This window comes from Tamandua tetradactyla, chromosome 4, assembly GCF_023851605.1.
Source record: "Tamandua tetradactyla isolate mTamTet1 chromosome 4, mTamTet1.pri, whole genome shotgun sequence".
Classification (NCBI taxonomy): domain Eukaryota; kingdom Metazoa; phylum Chordata; class Mammalia; order Pilosa; family Myrmecophagidae; genus Tamandua; species Tamandua tetradactyla.
In genome coordinates, this window is record NC_135330.1 from 4,247,194 (window position 1) to 4,266,507 (window position 19,314).

General features: G+C 43.0%; 1 protein-coding gene across 1 annotated transcript; it reads right to left on the bottom strand.

The window, feature by feature from the left end:
- Nucleotides 1-326: 326 nt before the first annotated feature.
- PSMD4 (proteasome 26S subunit ubiquitin receptor, non-ATPase 4) lies at nucleotides 327-7,834 on the bottom strand. Its single transcript, XM_077156043.1, has 10 exons — nucleotides 7,704-7,834; nucleotides 3,893-4,033; nucleotides 3,203-3,317; nucleotides 2,727-2,813; nucleotides 2,489-2,557; nucleotides 2,121-2,336; nucleotides 1,618-1,726; nucleotides 1,323-1,454; nucleotides 1,170-1,237; nucleotides 327-610 (listed from the first exon to the last, which is right to left on the bottom strand). Exons 1-10 carry the CDS (start codon nucleotides 7,727-7,729, stop codon nucleotides 440-442), a joined length of 1,134 nt encoding a protein of 377 aa, XP_077012158.1. The 5' UTR covers nucleotides 7,730-7,834; the 3' UTR covers nucleotides 327-439.
- Nucleotides 7,835-19,314: the final 11,480 nt, after the last annotated feature.

Here is a 19,314-nt window from a genome sequence, read left to right on the forward strand (position 1 = left end):
TACTTCTCTTTTGGCACTTATCAGACGTACATAATCACTCAGCCTGCTGGATTCTTCCCTAGACTCTGAGTCCCCAAAGGTCAGGACAAAATGTTTTCTATTTTCCTCAGTAGTCCTAGCACCTAACACAAAGGGCTCTCAAAAAACTGCTCTTAATAAGAAAGTAAAATAATCCCAGGTTAAAGAAATGGGAGAAGGGGAGCCGGTCGGGATTAGAAGCCACGGAGACATAGAGAACCCAACAGGAAATGCCCCCCTTCACACCATGCCCTCCTCCCCTCTCTCCCATTCAGAACCACCACTATTTGAAGCAAAAAGAAAAGAAATAGTTGCCAAACTTTATTTAGGTTGTAATGGTTACATAGAGCATATCCAACCCTGCCACCGTCCCACCCTATGCAGTCTCCTGAGCAGGCTCAAGTACCCTTTCCCTCCAGTCTCACTTCTTGTCCTCCTCCTTCTTTTCCTTTTTGCCGTCCTTAGTGGCCTGGGAGGCCAAGGAGCCCATAGCATTTCGAATGGCCTCGTTGTTGGGATCCACACCCGGGAGGTTCTCCAGGACACTCTGGAGGAACTCAGGGTCCTGCATCACATCATAATCATCCTCCTCCTGAAAAAGGCATTGGGTGAGCCGGCCACGAGCACGGGAGACACGGACTGCTGCGGCCCGAGCCCCTCTTCCCCTGTCTGGGTGGAAGGCACTGAAGGGCACGGGCAGGAAAGGACTCAGCAGCATGCCGGTGCCTAAGTGTGGAATGGACTCAAACGCCCGTCACTGACCAGAGAGAGGAAAGGCTCGAGAACTCTGCTTCTTGAGTTCAGAGGGTAAAAGCATCTGCCATGATGTTCAAGCCTCCTGCTATCAGGCACCACCCATCCTTTTTCTTTTTCCCAAGTCCTCTTTTCACCCTCCTGGGAAGCTGTTATTTTAAAGAAATGTCCAGACTTGTCCCACAGCAACACAGGAAAATGAGAAAACACCAGGACACTTCTCCATTTTGTTGCCTTAGCAAGGTTTACATGCAAGAAAGTCTTATCTATATGCTCCTTCTACTCACAGAGCTCATCTCTGAGACCCCGAGAGGAACGTCCCCGGCATGGAGGGCTGAGGAGCTGAACACAGGGGATTTTAAGCCTGATGGGGATGGAGGATCATTGCTGGGCCTCACCTTGGCTGGCTCAGACGTGTCCATGGCTGAGCTGGCATCAATATCGGCTGATTCTGCCTGGCCAAACTCTGAGGAAAGGAGATCGGTACACTCAGTTCAACGGCCTCACCCCGCCCTCTCTGCCTAAGCACAACCATGCAGGCTTCGGCGTACCTGCTCCCTGCAGGGACATCTGCATGGCATACGCAATCTGCTCTTCTTCAGTCATGCTGCTCAGGTCAGGGAGCCCGGGGCGACCGAACTCCTGCTGGCTGATCGTCATCTTCAGCAGGGCAGCATCTGAATCTGGAAAAACGGAAGAGAGCAGCAGGGTCACGCCAGCACCACATTCTACATGGCCAAGCTCCTCCACAGATTCTCACCCTGCCACACCTCCCACTCCAATGTCTACACGTAGCTTCTACCAAGAGCCCTGCAGTCCCAAAACTTCAGATTCCACCTCTTTCACCTTCAGTGCCAGTTGCAGCAATCCCAGCCTCAGCAGCAGAGGCTGCAGCTGCTCGCCGTGCCTCCTCCTCCTGCCGCTGCCGCTGCTCTTCCATGGAAACACGAAGGGCCTAGCACAGGGCAGGGCAGGGTCAGACATTCCCAACCTCACTCCTACTCAGTGCTGGGGAAGTCAGCCAGGGTGGTGGGAAAGGAGCATAAAGCGGTAGCTTCTAATTTAGGCATATGGAGAAAAGGCTGGAGGGAAAAGAGGTGACATGGGAAAAAAAAGAATGGACTTGAGGGAAGCCTGGGGTTTAATCAGGAGAAGCTAACAAGAAAGAGTCTAACACTGGTGTCCTCAGAGATCAGACAGAATTAAGGGGAAGAAGCAAAAGGGGAGCTGGGAAGATGAGTGATGGCTGTGGGGTTGTTTAGGACTGTCCAACCTAGACAGCCTATGTGATGTGTGCGTCCATACAGAAGGGCAGACCTGGGCTGTACCTGGGGTCACGGTTAGCTCACCAGGGCCAGCTCAGGATCAGCACTGGGATCCACTCCAAATTCAAAGTCACTGGCACCAAGCCCCAGCATGGCACCACCTTCACCAGCCAGAATTGGAGAACTAATAAGGGCATCTGCCAAGCTAGGCCCAGGAGGCACTGTCACCAGATGAGAACCGGTTCCATCTTTGCCATTCAATGTGTTTACAAAGGCTGTTAGCTTCTCTGTGTTCACCTCCTGCGGGAAGGAAGACCCCAGGAGGCTCACTTTCATACCTTGCTGTCATTTCAGATCCTGTCTGGAGCTACCCTCTCACAGAGCAGGCACTCCTCAGGTTCCCTGTTTATAATCAAATCACATCAAAGCCCCCCTAACCAGCCTCTACTCACCTCTTCCCCAAAATTGATAATGTCAACATTTACTTTCTCCTTCTTGAGGCGTTTTGCCAGTTTCACCAGCTGGGAAGAAGGGGACAGAAATGAGGAAATCTGTCCCACACCAGGAGGGGGAAGCGATATTAGATCTACAATCCCCCTTGCCCCAAACTGATGACCATCCAAAGCCTCCTAAGGGCGGAAAGGTTCCATTCCTAAACACTCCGCCCGTATCCCCAACGTGTGGACTCACGTCCTTCTCGTTGTCTTCCACGGGGCTTCCCACAAAGGCAATGATGCGCATCTTGTGATTCTTGCCTTGTCGGTGCTTCAAAGCCAGCTTGTAAAGGAAGAGGCATTTCTCCGTCAGCCAGGAGAGCCACCCAGCCCTTCCCTCTGTCACTCTGTTCCTTTCCTCTATGGTGTCTACGTAACTCAAGCCTCCCATGAAACTCACCCAAGGACTAAGCCACTTCTCCCACCCGTCCCCTCTTGCTGTGCTTCTCTGTGGGTAAGGAGAGAGAGTTAATTCCCAATTCGAGGGAGTCTTCCCTACACAATCCTCATCAATCCCAGAATTTACCCCACCACACCCTTTCTACTCCAGGCCAGCTACCCAAGCATTTCCCTTCCTTGCTCTAGTTTGAGTTTCCAAAGGAGAAATGAAAGACGTGAGAGGCAGAACCTGGGTGCAGGGAGGCCCAATCAAGGGGGTCCTGCAGGACTCACGTGGGCCACGCGGATGCCAGTGCAAAAGGTGATCTTGCCCTTGGGCTGGACAGTGTGGAGCTTGGACAGGATGCGGCCGGTGTCGGGGGTCAGTGTGGTCAGCACTTCACAGTCACTGCAATGTGGAGGGAAGCAGATGAGCATCTGATTCGTCCTTTCTTTAGGGACCTTGATAATAACTGTCATCTCTATTCTTAGTCCAATATCTAGTGTTTAGTAGATACCAAATACAGAAATGATAAATGACTGATTTGTCAGAAAACTGCCTTCTTCCTCCCGATGTTTTTCCCCAACTCCTCACATATCATCCTCCCCTCAGGGCCAGAATCCTCCATAACTGGATGCTACTTTGTATCTCTTTCCTCCTTCTCCATACCTGGACCAATTTCCCAGCTAACAGCCTGTATACTGGGACGGGTGGTTATTCGTTTGAAGATTAACACTTGCTAAAACCAACAATTTATGGTGCAGGACGTGTGCTGTATGCCCAGAGGCTCTAATCCAAAATCGCTTTTCACTGACTTTAAAATACACTGTGAAATTTCACCCAAAAGATTTAGCTTTATAACGTTTAAAGTCAGGTTAATATTAAAAACAAGTTGCTATTTACATTTACAATGAAGAGTGAAGAAAGCAGTGACAGGCCAAAGCAGGCTGCGCCTGGGAAACCGCCGCCCACCCACCGCGTACTTGGCCAGTGTGATGAGGCCCACGTTGTTCTCGGGGTTGCTGCGCGTCTTGGAGTGACAGACGATGTTGACAGCGTCCTGCTGGGCCTGCAGCCGGGTGGGCAGGAAGTCCCCGTTCCGCATGTACTCGCTGTTATCCACGCTGTCAGGTTAGGGGTCGAGGAGGAAGAAGAAATATTCTAGGATCTCTCTGAAACATTCCTTGCAGTCCCAGGAACCCCTTCAGCATCGTCCCTGTACAGCAGTGACTCTCAGTTTCTGAGGAACAGAATCACCTGCAACATTTTTTTTTAACATCTACGGATGACCACGCCTTACCCCAGACTGACGGAGAATGACCAGGGGATGAAAAATTTTTAAAGCTCCCCAAGCGATCCTGACAAGCGGCAAAGGTGGCCATCTACTGATGTAACTTAAGTACCTTTTTATAAACTGCATTACAGTGTTACTAAGCTTTGTCCTGTATGCATCTCTCAAGTGCCATTAAAACAGGAGTACTCCAAAGGTAGGAAATGAAGAAGGCAACTAAAAATATTTATAAATTCACACACATTTGGCAACACTGAATGCAGGAAAGTACTCATCTGGTTAAGTGTTTAACTGCTTTGGCAGCTGGATTAAACTGTAAAAATGAGATTTCATGGGTTTGGTGTTTCCAAGTTTCCTCACATCTTCTATTCCTGCAACTTTTCATAACCAAAAATAATTCAGACAATACAAAGTACAAGCTCTAGTTGCTCAGAAACCAAAACAAGGCAGGTAAGTGAAGTGGTTATATAAGCCCTCATACAGGATCAATTCTTGACTACTTCTGAGATCCTTCAGAGCTCTAACAGTCAAAGATTCTATCTATGCTAATGGAAGAAAGCAGTGTTGTAGATGAGATAGGACATTTCTATTAGCAAGCAAAATACAGGTTTGGGGACAATTTTTAAAAATTATGCTCTGTCTGGAAATAAGTATATATTAAAAATGGTGACGAGAGTAATTAAGAATCTACTAGAAAACAAAAGGCAATGTAGGGTAGTGATCAGGCACTTGAAACAGGCATTGGTTCAAATCTCTACTATGCTACTTTACTAATTCTATGACCATGAGGAAGATTTTCTCTCTAAGCTCTGGTTTCCTCATCTGTAAAATGCATTTTATTACACTTGCTCTTATAGGGTCGATATGAGGATTAGTAAAGTACAATGCCTGACAGTCACATGAAGCAAAGATTAGTTCCTGCAGTGGAAACCCAGTCATCTCTAAACAATCTATTTAAAGGAGATCAAGGGCTGATTCTCCTGAACATTCATTATATTCTTCTTTCCTGATACATTATTTCCAATTGTTTCCCCAGTAGGGAAGAAATGGACTCTGTAACTTCAAACACAGTGATAAATACAAATATGAAAAACAATGGAGGCTTTGAACATAGTCCAGATGGAATAGCTACTAAGTATAAGGAGAAAGTTGGATTGTGGACCAGACTGGCAGAAGGATGGGTGCTGGAAAAAAGGCATTAGAGTAAAAAAGGGGCTTGAGAATTAGGAAGAACTGATATGGAGAACAAGGCAGTAGTTCTCACACTGTGTTATGCATCAGAATCACTTTGCAGTAAGGTGAGATTAAAAATGGATGCCTTACCATCTATGTATGGATCCTTAAAAAAATAGGAAGTCCCAATTTTGAACTTTTTATGAAGGAATAATATACATATGTATATTTTTTGTCTACTTTTGCTCAACAGTAGGTAATTTTTCCCCAAAAATTTCATATCAAAATAATGGTTTAAGACAATATCCAGCTATTTTTCATTAAAAGTAAATGAATTAAAAAAAAAAAAAAAAAGTAAACGAACACAGAAGCCTGGACTTGCCTGGCTGGGAGAGTCTGACTTGAATGTCTCCAGTCAGCAATTGCATTTTTAATAAGCTCCCCTAAAGGATTCTGAAGAAGAATTTTTTTTGTGAGGCCCCACAAAAACAAGAGGGCAGACTTCACAATCATTCTATGCCTGGGCTTCACAACAGATTGCCAATAAGTCTTTCTGGGCTTAAGCTTTCCTCCTCTGCATCAAATGAGATTAATATTCTTCAATGCCATTTTGTACATGGCTCTGCCTCCACCACCCTCAACACTTGTTCCTCCACTGAAGGGTACAGAGCAGAGCTCAATCTCCTCAGCTTGACACCTGTGGTCTTCTGTCTGGTCCCATCTACCTTTCCAAAACATTGAAATAAAAAAGAAACTACCTTAAAAACCAACCTTATATTAAAATTACACTGGTCTATTCCCTGCTCCCTAAACATGCCTTGGGCATATACACTTCAGCAGCTTTGTGTATGCCCTTCTCCCTACCTGAATGACCTCTCCTCCACATTTGTCCAAGTCTTGTCAAGGTTCATATTAAATTGGATAGTTGGAGAATGCTCCAACTATCACTGCAACTAACATATGTTCAATGCTCTACAGTTTACAAAGCACAACCACATTTATTTTACCTTCCCAACAATCCTGCACTATTGGGATAAGTAAATATTACTATTATTTCCATTTTATACATAAAGAGAGGGATTAACTAACATTTACTTCCCAGCTCTAAGTACCTGAAAACACAGGATTTGGAATTCCAAAGCTTATCCTTTCTAATCTAATATATTCTTCACCAGAGGTTGCTAGATTTAGCAAATAAAAATCCAACTTGCCAAGTTAAATGTGAATTTCAGATAAACAACTTTTCAATACATTACACTGCAATATTTGGGACATGTTTATAGTGATTTTTTCTATACTAAACATGATTCATTGTTTATGTAATTTAACTGGGAAGCCTACTTTATCTGGCAATGCTATCTTGCCTCCTGCCTCACCCCCCCCAAAAAAAAGAAAAAAGAAGAAACCTCTCAGTTGTCTGTTCCACCTATTTGGCAATCTGTGTGTGTCCGGACACTATTTCTATATTATGTTCTATGCTCACACTTAGAAGCAACTCTTGAAATCTTGTATAAAGTTCTGTCCCCAGTTTCTAATCCCAAGCAGAATACATCTTCACCCCAATTTTAGACTGATGAACAGACGAGGCAGCTCAGTCACTCGATAAGAGAGTTTATGTCAGCTAATCCTGGGTTTAAATCATGGCTCCAACACTTACTAATTATGACTTTAGGCAAGTCATTTAAAATCAGTGAAACTCAGTATCCTCATCTGTAAAATGGAGGGATGGATATTTACTTCAAAGTGTTGCTCTGAGGTTTAAGTGAGATTAAGTAAATAAAATGCCTAACAGAGGGCGGGCCACGGTGGCTCAGCAGGCAGACTTCTTGCCTGCCATGCCGGAGACCCAGTTCGATTCCCGGTACCTGCCCATGCAAACAAACCAACAATACCTAACAGAGCAAACGATCTGTAAATGGTACTGTGGAGACGATACCACAGTGGAAAGATAGCAGAATTGGAGCCCAATAAATGGGGCGGGGAAGGGGTTTATAATCTCTCTTCTGAATCTCCATTATTTTGAGGAGAGGAGCGCAGGGCAGAAGAATGACTCAGGCTAAAGACAGACCCGAGGCTGGTCTGGAGAAGGCGCTGGCCTGGAGCAGGCCGGTCAGGGCCCTCCGGGAATGCCTGGCCGCAGATTGGGTCGAGGTCCGCCTCTTCCCGGCCCGGGATGACTCAGGGACTCGACGGGGCTCGTTTCCCAGGGCCCAAAGCTGCCTCTCGCCCGCCAGCGCCCCGTCCCCATCCTAGGCCGGCCCGGCCTCCGCGCGACACACACCCCGACACAGTCCAGCCACCCCCCGAGGCGCCCCGAGATAGCTCCTCACCAAACCATAGTGCTTTCCAACACCATCTTGCCACCTCTCTCCCTCCCCGACGGCTCTGCGACCGCCAAACAACAACGCCTCCAATTGGCCGAGCTCGCAACACCAATCACAGACCTCGGCCTCCAATTGGCCCAGTGCACAACGCCAATCACAGATCTCGGCCTCCAATTGGCCTAGCGCTCAACGCCAATCACAGGCCTCGGCGCGGCGCGTAGTTTCCGCCTCCATCGCCGAGTTGCCTTTTGGGAGTTGTAGGCGCAGCCGAAATAAAAGGGGTGTTGCGGGTCACCCCGGTAACATAAAAAAGGTGGGTCCCGTCGTCATCTTCTTCGCTGCCACCCTAGCTATCAAGGTACTCTGCTGCCCGGATCTAAGAGACGCTGTGGAGGGACGTTTGAAAGTGCTGTGGGTGGGTGTGTTCCAGCGCGGTCATTTTTTAAAGGTGGCAATCACCAAGGACGTCCTCCAGTCCTCCCTTCCCGGTAGCGCTTGGGTCGTCGGTCTCTTACAGCCCTCAGCCCCCGGCATTGAATTGGTTTCCGGATCCGTCTCCCCCATCTAATGAAGGGCAGGGAAGATGTCAGTCACTCTTTGCAATCCCTGAGCCCGGGACAGAGCCTGACACAAAGTAGGAGCTCAGAAAAAGTTTGACGAATCAGTAATTTGAATCTTCCACAGAATGGAAGGCAAACCAGCCAACCATCTCGATTTGTTGACCGAGGATAACATTCCAAATGCTTTGAATCACCCACCCCTCGCGCGCGCGCGCACACACACGCACACGCACACACACACACATACACACACAGGGAAAACTAGAAAATCCCAGATATCTGCCTCGGAAGGTATTTGGGCCAGGTGTGGTCACATAACAGCAGACCTGAAGGAAGAAATGTGCAGATATTACCTAGATGTTAGCAAAGTTTTGATGGGTAGGTCCAAAATGTATTGGTAACCATCACAGCTTGTAGAGTAAAATAATCCATACTGCAAGAGAGAAAAACGAAACAAAACAAAACACCTGTCACTATAGCCGTATATGAAAGGGAGGGAAGTAGAAAAGCACAGGAAAAAATTAATGACGAGATAAGTTCAAATGTAGCAACCAAAATGTTTTCTAAAAACATGGCAGGGCGGTGGGACGGTGGCTCAGTGGCAGAATTCTCACCTGCCATTAAACAAGGCAAAAATTATGTTTAAAAAACAGCTACACACTGTCGATAGAGACGCATCAAACTGACGGGCAATAATAGTTGAAAATAAAGGGGCTAGAAGAAACCATATATTAGGCAATAATAAAAGAAAGCACATGTAGCTATATTGATATTGTACCAAATAGAAACCAATACAAGTAACTGAAATCAGATCAAGGAAGGGTATTTCATTAAAGATAAAATTCATGAACAAAAAAATTACTCTGGGCTAATCAGGATAATGCAACTACAAAATCAAGTTGAACATGATGGATAATTATAAGTTAATGTTCCTTTAAATGAAGACGTAAACAAAGACAAACATGTGACCCAAACAAACTGACTAGGAGCTGAATGAATCGTGTCATCAATGTTCTGGGAAAATATGAAACATGATGTCTGTGCAGGGAGGTGTCCCCTTCCACAAAACTCAAGCTTTAATCAGGCATTTAATAGATTGTGATCAGTTTCTATTACTAAACTTTTAAAAGGCTGTGGAGAAATTGGAAAGAATAAAAAATATAGTGATCATACAAAGTGAAAAATAGGTCCCATGAGACTGATTCAGTTCAATCCAGGAAATAGAGAAGTTCTGTTAGAAATCTATCAGAAGCTTTTTAATTGAGAGACATGTGAGTTGCAACACAAAAGATGAAATCTGACAGAACCAGGACTAAAACAATATAGTGAAAAAAGCAAAAACAAAAACAATCCATCCATTTACCTCTGTGTTAGGCACTATTCTAGGCACTTGGAAGGGAGCAAAACAATGTCCTGCCCTCCTGTATTTACATTGTATGGGGGGAGACAGACAATCAATACATATACGTGGGGTGGGGTGGGGGGGTGGTTACTAGTTTAACTAAATAGGATATTAGGGAAGCCTTATGTTTGAACAGAGAAAAAGCAAGTGCAAATGCCCTGAAGCCTGTGCATACTTGACTTATGTGAGGAACGATGAGTCCAGTAAAGGCTGGAATAGAGGAAGAGAGTGCGATGGAGGGAGGGAGTGTGGGAGGAAGGAGAGAAGAAGAAGGAGAAGGAGGAGTGAGAAAAGGAGCCACTGAAAAGTTTTAAACAGGGGGCAGTTTAAACATCTGACAATGTTTTTATAGGATCCCTCTGGCAGCTGTGTTAGGAACAAACCATGGGGGAAAGGGCAGAAGGAGAGAAAACAGAAGACTACTTCAGTGATCAGATGATATGATGGTGGTTTACTCTAGGGTAGTAACAAGAGGTGAAAGTAGTGACACTTGGCTGGATTCTGAGTATATTGTAAAGGTACAAAGCTGACAGAATTTGCTGATGGAGTTGATGGAGGATGTAGGGGTGAGGGAGTGTCAAGAAAGATGCCAGTGGTGTTGGTCTCCAAAATGAGAAGAATGAAGCTACTATTTCCTAAGGTGGGTTAGGAGGGGCAGGAAGCAGAAATTCAACTTTGGACATGTTAGGTTTTAGATGCTTATCAGACACTTAAGTGGAGATGTTAAGTAAGTGGTTGGAATTATGATTCTGCAGTTCAGGAAAGAGGTCTGGATTGGCAATAGAAATTTGGGATTTTTAAGTAGTATTTATGAGGTATTAAATTATGTGGTAATAGAGGAGTTGGTCAGATAATGTACAGCCTTTAAGCCATTGTAACGACTTTCATATTACCTAGTGAGTGATGTAGACTAAAAGAGAAAGGGCCCTACAATTAGATCCTGCCACACTTCAACATTTAGATATGAGAGAGGAAAGGAAGAGCCAGAAAAGAGAATGGAGATGGAGCAACCCCTTGGTAAGGGCAACCAAGATAAAGTAAGTATCCCAAAAGCTAAATGAAGACAATGTTTCATGAAGGAAGCAGTAATAAACTATCAGATGTGTTCTAGTTTGTAAGCTGCCAGAATGCAGTATACCAGAAACAGAACTGCTTTTTTTATGACTATTTTTTTACTTTTTTATTGTATAATATAACATATATACAAAACAAAGAAAGAAAGAAAAAAGCAATAGTTTTCAAAGACTCTTCAACAAACAGGTACAGATCCCAGAGTTTGCCATGGCAGAACTGCTTTTGCTTCTTTTTTTGTTTTTTTCTCATGGGCAGGCACCAGGAATAGAATCCGGGTCTCTGGCAGAACTGCTTTTAAAATGGGAATTTGTTAAGCTGTAAATTTATAGTTCTAATGCTGTGAAAATTTCCAAACTAAGCCTGTAAAAATGTCCAAATTAAGGCATCCAGGGAAAGATACCTTGGTTCAAGAAGGCTAACGACGTTCAGGGCTTCTCTCTCAGCTGGAAAGGTGCATAGCGACGTCTGCTAGCTCTCTCTGAAGGCATCTTTAATGGCTTCCCTGGGGACATTTTCTTTATGCATCTCCAAAGGTCTCTGGCTGTGTGGGCTCTGTTGGCTCTGTTGGTTTTGCGGGCTCTCTCAGCTCTAAAGCTTTTTTCAAAATGGTTCCCTCTTAAAGGGCTCCAGGAAGCAATCCCACCTTGAATGGATGCTCCATAGAGACCATCTAATCAAAAGTTACTACCCACAATTGGGTGGCTCACATCTCCATAGAAACAATAAAAAAGATCCCACCCAGGGGCCACCCTTTCCAGAACATCAGCTAGTTCCATCCCCCTACCCCATATTATTGACATCCCATTCCAACATGAAAAAGTTAGAATGGGCATAGCCCAAATACACCTAAAGAGTAAAAGAAAGATCAAAGGTGATGGTGGAGTTATACAGAGAAGGTCAAGTTTAACAAATGAGCATGACTGCTGAATCAGTATATTGATATTTCTTTTAGTCTCTAGTATCTTAGAGCAGCTAGATGTAAAAACCTAAAATTGTGGAATTGTAACCCATACCAAACTCTGAAATCTGTTCTGAACTAATTGTTGCAATGTGCTTTGAAAAGTATTGCTTTTTTGTATATATGTTATTATTCACAAAAAAAGAAAAAAGGTCCATTGAGATAATAAATGCATGGCTATATGATGATCTTGTGAACCACTGATTGCACACTTTGGATGATTACATGGTGTTCTAGTTTGCTGGCTGCTGGAATATGATACCAGAAGCAGAATGGCTTTTAAAAAGGGGAATTTATTAAGTTGCTAGTTAGCAGTTCTTAGCCTGTGAAAATGTCCAAATTAAAGCAAAGTTATAAAAATGCCTAATCTACAGCATCAGGGAAAGATAACTTGGTTCAAGAAGGCCAATGACGTTCAGGGTTTCTCTCTCAACTGGAAGTTCATGTGGCGAACATGGCAACATCTGTTAGCTTTCTCGGCAGGTGTCTTGTTTCATGAGCTCCCCAGGGGCATTTTCCATCTTCTCCAAAGATCTCTGGCTGTATGGGCTCTTGTGGTTCTTGTGGCTCTCTCTCTGTCTTGTCATTCTGAAGCTTTCTCCAAAATGCTTCCTCTTTTAAAGGATTCCAGTAAACTAAGCAAGACCCACCTTAAATGAGTGGAGTCACATCTCCCTCCAATCAAACGTTACTACCCATAATTGGATGAGATAATAAAATCAAGATGATCTAATCACGCCCGACCTACAGTGCTGAATAGGGATTAAAAGAAATGGCTGCCTCCACAAGATAGATCAGGATTAAAACATAGCTTTTCTAAAGTACATAATGCTTTCAGACCGGCACACATGGTATGTGAATATATAATATATATCAATAAAAAAATTTTAAAATGTATCATAGGGTAGAAACTCTGTTGATTAGATTATCCCACAGAGAAGTGACATGCCCAGTTGTGGGTGTGGACTTCTGGTTAGATGGAGATATGGCTCCACCCATTCAAGGTGGGTCTTGATTAGTTTATTAGAGCCCTTAAAAAGCAAGAACACTTTGGAGAAACCTCAGATGCAGATGCTTGGAGAACAGTTGCTTGAGAGCTGACAGAGACACAGATGTTTGGAGATGCTTGGAGTGCTGACAGACAGAGCAGATGCCCACACACAGACATTTGGAGATGCAGAGCATGGCAGATGTTGCCATGTTCCTAACCTTGAGATGCTAAGCAAGCCAGAACACAGAATTGTATCCCAGAGGAGGTAAGTGAAGGCCCACAGATGCTTAGAGAGGAACCCACAGGAAACAAAGGCTAAAGGCAATGGAGCCCAGGAGCAAGGGACCAGCATATGCCAGCCACATGCCTTCCCCAGCTGATGAAATGTTCCAGATGGCATCAGCCTTTCTTTTTTTAAAATTTTTTTTTATTAAAAAAAAAATTAACTAACACAACATTTAGAAATCATTCCATTCTACATATGCAATCAGTGATTCTTAATATCATCACGTAGATGTATGATCATCATTTCTTAGTACATTTTCATCGATTTAGAAAAAGAAATAGCAAGGCAACAGAAAAAGAAATAAAATGATAATATAGAGAAAAAAATGAAAATACAAAATACAAAAAATGTATTAAAAAAACAAAAAAAAAAACTATAGCTCAGATGCAGCTTCATTCAGTGTTTTAACATAATTACATTGCAATTAGGTAGTATTGTGCTGTCCATTTTTGAGTTTTTGTATTCAGTCCTGTTGCACAGTCTGTATCCCTTCAGCTCCAATTACCCATTATCTTACCCTATTTCTAACTCCTGATGGTCTCTGTTACCAATGACATATTCCAAGTTTATTCACTAATGTCAGTTCATATCAGTAAGACTATACAGTATTTGTCCTTTTGTTTTTGGCTAATCTCACTCAGCATAATGTCCTCAAGGTCCATCCATGTTGTTACATACTTCATAACTTTATTCTGTCTTACAGCTGCATAATGTTCCATCGTACAGTTTGTTTAGCCACTCTTCTGTTGATGGACATTATGGCTGTTTCCATCTCTTTGTAATTGTAAGTAATGCTGCTATAAACATTGGTGTGCAAATGTCTGTTTGTGTCTTTGCCCTTATGTCCTTTGAGTAGATACCTAGCAATGGTATTGCTGGGTCATATGGAAATTCTATATTTAGCTTTTTGAGAAACTGCCAAACTGCCTTCCACAACAATTGCACCATTTGACGTTCCCACCAACAGTGGATAAGTGTGCCTCTTTCTCCACATCCTCCCCAGCACTTGTCATTTTCTGTTTTGTTGAGAATGGCCATTCTGATGGGTGTAAGATGATATCTCATTGTGGTTTTGATTTGCAGTTCTCTAATGGCCAGGGAAGTTGAGCATCTCTTCATGTGCCTTTTGGCCATTTGTATTTCCTCTTCTGAGAAGTGTCTGTTCAAGTCTTTTTCCCATTTTGTAATTGGATTGGCTGTCATTTTGTTGTTGAGTTGAACAATCTCTTTATATATTCTGGATACTAGACCTTTATCTGATATGTCATTTCCAAATGTTTTCTCCCATTGTGTAGGCTGTCTTTTTACTTTCTTGATGAAGTTCTTTGATGCGCAAAAGTGTTTAATTTTGAGGAGTTCCCATTTATTTATTGATTTCTTCAGTGCTCTTGCTTTGGGTGCAAGGTCTATAAAACCGACTCCAAGTATAAGTTTTATAAGATATTTCCTACATTTTCCTCTAACTGTTTTATGGTCTTAGACCTAATGTTTAGATCTTTGATTCATTTTGAGCTAACTTTTGTATACGGTGTGAGATATGGGTCCTCTTTCATTCTTTTGCATATGGATATCCAGTTCTCTAGGCACCATTTATTGAAGAGACTGTTCTGTCCCAAGTGAGTTTGCTTGACTGCCTTATCAAAGATCAATTGTCCATAGATGAGAGGGTCTATATCTGAACACTCTATTCGATTCCATTGGTCAATGTATCTGTCTTTATGCAAATACCATGCTGTTTTGACCACTGTAGCCTCATAAAATGCCTTGAAGTCAGGCAGCATGAGACCTCCGACTTCACTTTTTTTCCTCAGGATAGTTTTAGCTATTCGGGGCACCCTGCCCTTCCAGATAAATTTGCTTATTGATTTTTCTATTTCTGAAAAGTAAGTTGTTGGGATTTTGATTGGTATTGCATTGAATCTGTAAATCAATTTAGGTAGAATTGACATCTTAACTATATTTAGTCTTCCAATCCATGAACACGGTATGCCCTTCCATCTATTTAGGTCTTCTGTGATTTCTTTTAACAATTTCTTGTAGTTTTCTTTGCATAGGTCTTTTGTCTCTTTAGTTAAATTTATTCCTAAATATTTTATTCTTTTGGTTGCAATTGTGAATGGAATTCATTTCTTGTTTCTCCCCTCAGATTGTTCATTACTAGTGTATGGCATCAGCCTTTCTTAAGTGAAGGTAACCTCTTGTTGGTGCCATTTTTTACGGCCTCAGAACTGTAAACTTATGACATAATAAATTCCCTTTAAAAAAAATGATCCCACCTACCAATTTTGAATGAGGCTTAAAGGACATGGCTTTTCTGGGGTACATAATAGCTTCAAACCAGCACAAGATGCTACTGACATGTCAAGAAAGATGAGGACTGACATTCTTAACAATGTGGAGGTCATTGGGGACCTTAACAGATGTTTTGGTTTGGTGGTAGAGGCAAAAACTTGGAGCAATCTCAAGAGAGAATGGGATCAAATAAACTATTTGTAAAATTCATTTGTGAGGAATTTGACTTATTGTTTTATCTGTTAAGGTATACATGTGCTTGTTTCAGTGTTGTCTCATTTGAACCTAGTGTATTAGATGCTGTTTAAGTTTGCTAAGGCTGCCAGAATGCAACACACCAGAGATGGATTGGCTTTTTTTTTTTTAATTTGTCTGACTTTATTTAGCATACCAATAGTTTATCCTGGTAATAAATTAATTTGTACAGTTTTCAAAAAAATGTTGGGTGCTTTCCAAGGAAGTGTATACTGGAGGTGTACACTAAAGTGTTATGTAGAACCATTTTAACAGCTGTCCTTATAATTTTCAAATCCAAGTGTGGTAACATGAAGTTTTTGAAGAGTAGAGTCTCTTTCTCTGTAATTCATGATTTAGACAGTTTGAGTTTATGAAGATTTCAGATGTCATTTCAGTGCCTGCAGGCAACCAAATCTGACATTATGGAACTGACAATTCAGAAATCATTTGATCCAGTCACCTAATTGTACAGATAGGAATCCACTGGCATTGTCAAAGATTACAAAAGCTAGTAAGAGGCAGAGCCTAGACTACAAATTGTTTCTTAGGAAGCTTTCAGAAATATCTGTTGGGCTAAATAAGGCACATGTATCACATGGAACTCTTGTCATATGTTAAACAACCCTGGTTTTATTACTTTTGGTTTAATATTATTAGATTGAATTCTGATGATTCCTTTGTAGTTCACAAATATGTTTGGTGATTCATTTGCTTTGGAAACAAAATCTTTCCGACAATAGCAGTTCATCACCCATCATAAATCATAAATTGCCAGTGCCGTTCATGCTTCTTTTTTCCTGGGATGTTTCAACTTTGGCAACTTTTCTTCCCACTCTTCTGAGTTCATAAAAGACCTATGTCAAGGGTGTCTGTTCTTGTTTGAAATTCGACATCAGCAGAAGGAGTTAACATAGTATCAATATCTAAAAACCATCAACATTTGCGTTTGAGGCAGCTCATTCAGGTCAGCTTTCATGTATCCTGCTCTGTTCATTTGAACAGCCACTGATGCTGCATCAGTGTTTTTGCAAAGCAGCTGTGGATAACTTCAGGGGGGTCAGCATCCCACGTAGCAATGAGATTTCTCAGCACACCAAGAATATGCCATATAATGAATGCTTCACACGATGTACCATGGTGATTTATCATGTCTCAGCCTAATGGCTGCATATAACCATGCTGCTAGCAAGTAAGAGGCTACCAGTGAACATACGTATCACATTTATCAATCAGTAAAAGAATGTTTGAATTCTAGCAAGCCAGTTTTCTCTTTAATTGCAGGACCCAATTCCCAAACAACCTGCCAGACATCAGTTCATTTTTTCAACTTTATATGTACACAGGAGGGCTGCATATATAAAGGGAAATTTTTAATTTCCACATGAATGATTCTAATTTTGTGGTACTTCTCAGCACTGCAGCAAAGAAAGATGAATGGCCTATGTTCATATATCTGTTTTTCTCCAGAGCAATAGCTTAGTAGGAGCTCATGTGTCCCATGGACATATTTATTCAGAATAGACCTCCAGTTTTCACACTCATCTTTGGTAAACAGAAGCCACTGTAGAGGCTTCACCCTTTAGCCACAGTGGCATGATACTGTAATCATGCTGAAAGCATTGCCTCCAGCTATAAAGACTGGACCCCATCTGAAGTACAATTTCATTAGCCTTTTCTAAAAAGAAACAAACAAAACCTAGATACAGAAATTGTATTTGTTCTGATCTGGCAAAATCATTCAAACATCTCATCTACTAAGTTCATATGTTTGGCTCTTCTTATTCTGCTCACAATTTTGCTTCCCTTGGCGGCTTGTCTTTTTATCTTATCCTGATTTTCAAGGAACTTACAGAAAATTGAAAAGGAAACTAAAATTCTTTGACCATTTCACTTAAATTTTCCTTCTTATTCATTAACTTTGACTCTGGAGAAATTATGACCTAGCCATATTTTCTCTTTAATACCACAGCCAGCACCATATGCAACAAGCATAACAGAAAAGGCATGCTTACCAGAGTATCAGCATTCTAACAGTGACACAAATGAGGAGAGACTAATTTTCTTAAATTTAGAATAGCAAATTGATGTCAAATTTCAAGGAGGGGGCTAATGTTAATAATCTTAATAATCAACTAAAAATACAATCCATTTTTTGCCAAGGAATACTAAAGACTTTGAGGTAAGTGATTCTGTTATCAGATACTAAATAATTAGATTTAAGATATAAAAATGTTGAAACTGAGAGGAAAAAATATACTGATTTGAAATGATCTTTTTAAAAAATTTGGATGGAAACTTACGAACACTTGCAATTCAAAATTTTATGCATGAAATCCAGGTCTGTCATGCTGTGGGTTGCTCCTTAATTGAAGGTGAACGTAGCAGTTGATGAAAGAATCCACAATCTAACAGAACAACAAACCACAAAAAGGTTATCTTGTGAAGAGGTCTGTACGTTGGCATTTGATTTATCCATCTTAATTCATTCTCAACAGTTTGAGAGTTGGATTCTTCCAGGCTTCTTCAGCATTTAACTAATTCTTTTGGTGGAAGGTGCCGGGATTTTTTTCTCCACTCATAAACTGATCTTTGTCATAAATCACTTTTATAATGAGAGAGCAGCTAGGGCATGTTGCCATGTCTTCCCCATTCTCCAAATCTTCCTTCGTGATGGCAGAGCCATTCCCACATGGGCAGGGGTAGAAATATGTCTCCAAGTCTTTGTCATACTGGAAGCCCTCAGTCTCCACCTCGCCGGGACACACTGCCACTGACACTGGGGCCATCAGAAGGGCTGTCACCCCGCCATCTGACACCACCTCTGTGGGTCTGACCTCAATCGAGGGCATTTATTTAGTTAAAAATTTATAGTTCTTCAAGAGAAAAGCAGCTAACGTTCATCTGAGGTTCTCTCTTTACATGGGAAGGCACAGGGCAATCTCTGTTGGCCTTCTCTCCTGGCTTCTGGGTTCCAACGGCTTTCCCCAGGGTGATTCCTTTCTGCATCTCCAAATGCCTGGGCTGAGCTGCGAGTGCTGAGATGAGGTATGCTGAGCTGCTTGGCCTGCGCTACATCATTTAAGCACCAGCCAATTAAGTCAAACATCATTCATTGCTGCAGGCATGCCTCCTAGCCGACTGCAGGTGTAATCAGTAACAGATGAGCTTCTCATGCCATTGGATCATGTCCACAGCAATAGAACTAGGCACCTTCACCTAACCAAGCTGACACCCGAACCAACCTAACTACCACAGATGCTTTCTCTGAATGTATTTAGGACTTAAATGTAGTTAACAGCCCTCTTTCTCCGCCGGCCCGCCGCACGGCGCCCACGCCCTGCAGCAGCCGACCCGCCCGCCCTCCTTCTCCCCTCTTCCCCCTCCTGCTCCGGCGGCTCTCCAACCACCACGGTGCCCTCTTCCACCTTCACCGGCTCCTCCGCCACCAGCCTCGACAGCCTTGCTGCGCTCACCTTTCCTCCTCCAGAACAGCTACTGGGGGAGTGGAGACAATACAGAGCAGCTCCCGGAGCCACGACGGAGATCAAAGGGACAGCGTACCCCATCCTGGAATGGCTGACTGTCTGGGAGAACCAGCTCCGGTGAGAACACCGAGGGACGCGGGCTTTCCTGGGTGGGACGGCAAGCGGCCGGAGTCCCTCCCTTCCTCCTTCCCAGGCCAGCTGGCAGAATTGGGCAGGCGGTCCCCTCAGGCCGTGGCGGCTGGTGTCCGCACCACGTGAGGCCCCCCGGACCAACTGAAAGAGTTGGGTCAGAAATCCCCAGACTGCGGAGAACAGTGACCAGGGGGTCCCTT